General features: G+C 33.8%; 1 protein-coding gene across 1 annotated transcript; it reads left to right on the top strand.

Annotated features, from left to right (window-relative positions):
* Positions 1 to 1,985: 1,985 nt before the first annotated feature.
* LOC115721205 (putative E3 ubiquitin-protein ligase XBAT31) lies at positions 1,986 to 5,439 on the top strand. Its single transcript, XM_030650464.2, has 8 exons — positions 1,986 to 2,474; positions 2,655 to 2,714; positions 2,841 to 2,912; positions 2,999 to 3,120; positions 3,212 to 3,352; positions 3,436 to 3,543; positions 3,783 to 4,041; positions 4,474 to 5,439. The coding sequence occupies exons 1-8, from the start codon at positions 2,295 to 2,297 to the stop codon at positions 4,873 to 4,875; spliced, it is 1,344 nt and encodes a 447-aa protein (XP_030506324.1). The 5' UTR covers positions 1,986 to 2,294; the 3' UTR covers positions 4,876 to 5,439.
* Positions 5,440 to 6,634: the final 1,195 nt, after the last annotated feature.

Raw genomic sequence — 6,634 nt, 5'->3', positions numbered from 1 at the left:
TCACCCCCCCTAAAGAGCTCATTGGGATTTTAAGGGATTTCCAAGAACATACATGATTATAACTCTCTATACATATTTAAATGGAAATACAAAAGAAAGAAAGCTAATCAACAAAGTCTCCCCACCCTAATGAGGTGCTTGGTGCAAGACTTGACTAATGATCAAGTACCAAGGCATGCTCACGTTACAAAATGGCCTCATTGTGGGTGTGCCATGGGGCAGCACGCCACACATAGCAAGTTGGTACTTAATCATAGTGTGTAAGATTGTAAAGAATCCAATTAACTGAAGGAGAATCAGGCTCAGATCTTGGTGATACTCTGTTACAGAAAGGATACAAGGGTTAGAGATCTCAGTGGAATGAGTCATTTAATTCCGGTGCAACCAATGTAAGGTTTGTTAAACTTTATATGTGTTTAAATTTCATTGTTTTAGAAATTCATATTTAGGATGTTAAATAACATACATGGTAATAAATCTAGATCATGGTAAAATAATCCCCAACAGTTACAGTATCATTCCTGTAAATTTTTAAAAAATTCTGAATAAAAAATAGAGTTCCTGATATTCCAGTTTATCACGCATGTTCAAAAAACTTCAAACGTATTTTTGACACTTTAAACTATTCAAAATTTTTCAAAAAAATTACAAGAATGATGTTGTGAGCATAACTAACACCACCATGAAAAAAGATTAAAAAACAAAATATTCTAGCATTTGTTTTCAAGTGTGGATGTTGATTAAGAGATTGTAATAAGAGCTTGACGTTAATACTCCTCTATTAATCTATGACTCACTAAATTTTTAGTTGTTTTAGTTTATAACACTTTTTTTTTTAATTTTAAAATAATTATATTAGGTGGACCAATATAAATATACTACGTGTATAAAAATATACACATAAGCATTTAAATGAGATTTAAGAATGATTAAGTGCAAGTGAAATAATAATTAAAAGAATTTAGGTGTCAAAAATTCTAAAAGGATTGAGGTATTGTTAAATAATTACAATGTACAATTTTTTTTTTCTCTTTTTGTAATAAAATTATCATCTTTATTAATTGCAATTCATAGTGATTACATGATTAAAATTGGAGTAACATCACTACTTTTGATAACACGATCAACAACTAAATAGGATGCTCGAGCTAAGAAGTGAGCAATACTATTTGCAGAACGTCTAATAAAATTGACAGAAACATCTCTCAAATCATTTAACATCATCTTACAATCAGAAATAACACTTTCAAAGTATGAAACCATAGGAAGAGAACTACGTAACGCTTGCACCACTGTAAGATTATCTGATCCTTCTAATTTTTTTTTTCTTAAATACGAAAAATATAAAAATTGTATTAGAATGGAGTATTTTTTTATTTTTTTGCATAACGTATTAGAACGAAGTATCAAAAGACGTGTAGTATTAAATTTTCGAAAAATGATGTAGTAAAATTCATCAATGCCCTATTTTAATCGAAAAGTAACTACGACGGAGTTTCGTTTCCATGACAACGTTGGGTAGCGCAGTCATCTTTTCAGTCGAATATGTACACCAATAAGCGAAAGACACAGCAGTATGTCAGACAGTACAGGGGTAATTACGTCAAATCAATTCAATTCCTAACAAAGGCGCGGTAAAACAATTGTTTTTAATTAATAAGTAAAATATTTCAACTGAGACTCTTCCAATTAATATTAGTTATGCTTTTACTCCGAATAATTAATTAATTAATTAATCTATATTGTTGTAACAGAATCAATTTCTTAACCCATATTAAAGTTTTGAATATTGCTAAAAGTAGGCACCAATGGTGCTTCTGATTTTTCTCTAATACTTTTTAACGGTTACGATAATGAAGAGCGTAAGATTTAACGACTGAGATCTATTATTGGAAAATCTTGGTGGGCGAGTTGCAAGACTCAGCTGTGTTGACTCGTTACCGAGTCGTCTGTTATACTTGTAGTTGGCCCAATTGTAGTACACCTTACGGGAATTGGAATCTATAAACTGCCCGAAAAATATCTGATAGTTGCCCTGGCGCTGACACGGTCAGCTTCTCTCTCATTCTCTCTCCTCCGGGCAGCTGTTCCAAACTCGAATACTCATCTCTTTCTCTCTCTTTCTCTATATCTAGAGGGCCTAGTGAAACGCTACATAAATGTGAGCCTCTCTTTTTACGAGAGAGCGACCGAGGCCACCACCTCCAACGGAGGAAAAGGTGGCGCACGATTGAGGGTTGAGGGCCTCGCCGGAGAACGGTGGTGCAGTGACCGAGTAGAAGAAGAAGAGAACGATGGGACAGGGACTGAGTTGCAGGCCGAGTCATGAGCATGGCCTCTTTACCGCCGTACAGTTTGGGGACTTGGACGCAGTTGAGCTTATTTTAGAGAGAGACCCAACTCTTTTGAACCAGACCACCGTCTACGATCGCCATTCTGTTCTTCATATTGCCGCTGCCAATGGCCAGATCGAGGTTCGCTCTATTGTATTGCTTCTTTTGCCGAATTTCATCTTTCTCTGCTTGTCTTTCTTTTTTTAATTATGGAAATCGGGTTTTTGTTTGTTTCCTGGGAAATCAACGTTTTTGGTTGAATCGTCATGGTTTGACTAAGTCGACTTTTGTGTTTTTCCTTTTTCTGGTTGGATTTTACAGATTCTATCTAAGCTTTTGGAACGATCTGTAAATCCAGACGTGTTAAACCGTCATAAGCAGGTAATTTTTTTTTCTCTTTTTGAAGTACCAAATTCTCTTCTACCTGGAAATGTTTCTTCCTTTTTTTTTTTGGTATTCGTTCGAAATTTCTAATTGGTTTATGGTTTGTGATTGTGAATGGTTCAGAGTCCACTTATGCTGGCTGCAATGCATGGCAAGATCTCTTGTGTGCAAAAACTCCTTGAAGTTGGAGCAAACGTATGTATACTTCTTCATCTTCTTCTCCTCTTCTCTATTGAGTTATTCTCAAAACTATGCGATTAATATTGTGAATGCTTTATCAGCTTTTGATGTTTGATTCTCTCAACGGAAGAACCTGTTTGCATTATGCTGCATATTATGGCCATTCAGATTGCCTCCAAGCCCTTATTTCTTCTGCTCATTCCAGCCCTGTCGCAGTTTCTTGGTTGGTCTCCTTTTTTTCCCTTTCTTCTTCTCTGACCGACCATTTTAGTGTCTGAATGTGATTAACATCATATAATTGATTTTCATTCTAGGGGTTTTGCTCGATTTGTGAATGTTAGAGATGGTAGAGGAGCAACACCGTTACATTTGGCAGCGCGTCAAAGACGCCCTGAATGTGTACATATATTGTTAGTTAATGGAGCTCTTGTTTGTGCTTCAACCGGTGGATATGGGTAATGATTCGACATGTTTTCTTCTTTTTTTCTAAAAGATGATTTTTTTCATTGTATACTAATGATTTTTTCTTTCATTACAGCTGCCCTGGTAGCACTCCTCTTCATCTGGCAGCTAGAGGGGGATCTCTGGATTGCATCCGGGAGTTGTTGGCTTGGGGGGCTGATCGTTATCATAGAGATTCATCTGGGTATAATTCTATCACCCAAATTCCTTCTAAGCTTGGGAACCCCTTTTAAATAACAAAAAAACGTCATATAGAGTTTAGTGCTGTTTGCATGGTTTTTTTTTTTTTTTTGCATCTTCTTACTTTTTCTCAATGAATATGTTTTTATTAGTCTACATGTATCTACTAGTATTTATATTGAGTAATATATTAGTTTTTCGAAGCTTCTTGATATTTTGTCTTGTGATCTTATATATACGCAGGAGAATCCCATACATGGTTGCTTTGAAACACAAACAGGGAGCATGTGCAGCTTTGTTGAATCCTTCATCGGCAGAGCCTATTGTCTGGCCCTCACCTTTGAAGTTCATCAGTGAGCTAAATCCAGAGGCAAAATTACTTCTAGAACAAGCGTTGATGGAGGCAAACAGGGAGAGGGAGAAGAACATTCTCAAGGGAACTGCATATATAGCTCCGTCTCCGTTACATTCTGATGCTGGGATGGATGATACTATCTCTGAGGTAGTTTCAGAATTCATAAATTTTTTTATATATATATAAAACATTTACAACAGCATAATTGTTGTTTTCAACTGTTCTTAAAATGCTAATCCTTGTTCCTTCATTTGACTTTTGAATTAAAACATTTCCCATACGAGGACCACAAGTCTTTTAAATGATTCTTTTTCTGAAGCTTTAGGACCATATGCTCATAGAGTGTACTATCTTGACTTTGCTAGATATGAAATCTGGAGCTTTCTTTCCCATCTTAAAATGGTTATTGTCTACTTGTGTGAAAGTGATTGTAGTGTCCTAGTCCATGATGTGTCTGGTCCTTATCTTATACTGTACTAAGCAATAGATTTGCATTGTGCAAAACAGTGACAGTCCAATTAACTGACTAGTTTAATGAATACGAAGGAGTACTGATCATGAATTTTTTTTGCAATGCAGGGCAGTGATTCTGAGCTTTGCTGCATATGCTTTGAGCAGGTTTGCACAATTGAAGTCCAAAATTGCGGTCATCAGATGTGTGCGCAATGCACCTTAGCCCTCTGTTGCCACAACAAGCCAAACCCAACAACTGCATGTCTAACTCCACCAGTTTGTCCATTTTGTCGAAGCGCCATTGCTCGTCTGGTAGTTGCAAAGATTAAAAGTCAAGATCTAGAGGCCAACCAAGAAACGGGCGATGTCTGTTCCTCCAAGCTAAGAAAGTCGAGGAGGTCAAGAAACTTTAGCAACGAGGGTAGCAGCAGCTTCAAGAACATATCAGCAATGGGGTCTTTTGGAAAGATTGGTGGCCGTGGTTCGGGAAGGATTGCTGCCGAGACTGAGTGGATAGACAAGCCTTGATTCTATTCTTTTTTTCCTTGGGATAATGCCAACCGAGACAATTTCATTGGGCCATCCAAGAATTTGGCATGTAGTTGAATGAGAAAGTCAAAATAGTCCAACAAATCAACGGTCGTGTTGGATTGATCCATTAGATATATGTGTAGATAGAAATCCATCTGTTTGTGTAGATTTGAGAAATAAGCAAAGCAAGCAAGCAAGCTGCAGGCTGCAAAGGTCTAGGGTGGTTTTTTATGTTTCATGGTTCATGTTTTGGTATTTGTTTTCTTTAGATTGAAGGAAAGTTGCTGGTTTTGTGGGTCAGCTCTCTTATAATATATAATCCCAATTTGGCAGGTAAAAAGGAAAAAGAGAGCCAAAAAAAGAAAAAAAAAAACCTTGCTTCTCCTAATCAACAGTCCGACATTGTTGAGAATGGTAGCTTTGGGTTTACTTTAGGGGACCCAAAATCCTCAAAAAGAGCATATGGGTTAGAATGTTTCTCCAAACACCAATCCCCATGGCCTGTAATTTGTTCGAGATGCAATGAATTATTTTTATTTAATGAATGAAATTTTGCAAAAATACATATGTATAATTTACATAAATACCAATATAATAAAAAATGTTGATTAATAAAAATTATGCACACAAGAAGTTTTGACTGTCTGCATGGGGGGACAGCGTTAGATAGGTCCAAAATTTAGAAAATTGAACAGGTCAGATAGATCACCTACTATAAGATTAGTGGGGACACATTGAACGTGATCTGACCTGATATTGACACGTGGACTGTGAATGTGGGTCCAGTTAAGTTTGTGAAAAGCCATGATATAAGCAACACTCAAGAGAACTGAGTCGGGTCCATTTTTAGTTGGCCTTTTGCTTTTGGTATAATTTTTGGATGTATACCCTTTACCAAATAAGGCTAAGCTTATTCATTTATTTTTAATTTATCTTTATTAAAAATTTCTTCATATATCATTTTTGATGATGATGATTGATGAAGATGAAGAAGAAGATATTGCATGTATATGGCCACCTTTTAAATGCTTCTATCTTCTTTTTCTGTTCCCTCATTTGATCCAGACATACTATTATTGTCTTCTTTTTGTGGGCTCCACTATTTAGCTCTTCCCATATCTCTTATCATAAAATAAGCAATATAGTTACTGTTGCACAATAATTTTAATTTTATTTAATATAATAATTTTTTAAAAAATTACTTATAAAAATAATAAATAATGACTTAAAAAATTAATCTAATATATAATAATATTAAAATTACACTATTAAATTATTTATTAAAATTAAAATTAAAAAATATCTATTTTATTTATTAAAAAATTAAAATTTATATGAATAATGTATATATAGAATTTTGAATTTCTCTAACAAAAAATTATTAATATAAAATAAAATAAAAGGGATAGAGTAGTATAGAGAAAAATTAGAGTAATATTATTATTATTTAAGTAAATATTTTTTTTACAATTAATATTATTTATATCTCAATTATTTAAAGTCGTCAATTATTTTATTATTTATATATAAAAAAAATACATAAAATTAAGAGATCTTTATTATTAATAATAATAAATTTATTAAAATGTTAAAAAAAATGAGAAACTATATATGATAGTTTCAAGTTAGAAACAATCATGATACTAATAAAAAATTCAGAATATATAAATCAAAGTAATTAAATAATTAATTAAAAAAATAATAAAAATAGGAGGTTTTCTTTTTATTATTTTTATACTTGAAAGAAGCTTTTTTT

The sequence above is a fragment of the Cannabis sativa genome, chromosome 2 (genome assembly GCF_029168945.1).
Source record: "Cannabis sativa cultivar Pink pepper isolate KNU-18-1 chromosome 2, ASM2916894v1, whole genome shotgun sequence".
In the NCBI taxonomy this organism is placed as follows: domain Eukaryota; kingdom Viridiplantae; phylum Streptophyta; class Magnoliopsida; order Rosales; family Cannabaceae; genus Cannabis; species Cannabis sativa.
The sequence above is the reverse complement of the archived record's forward strand: the minus strand, read 5'-3'. Positions and strand labels throughout refer to the sequence as shown.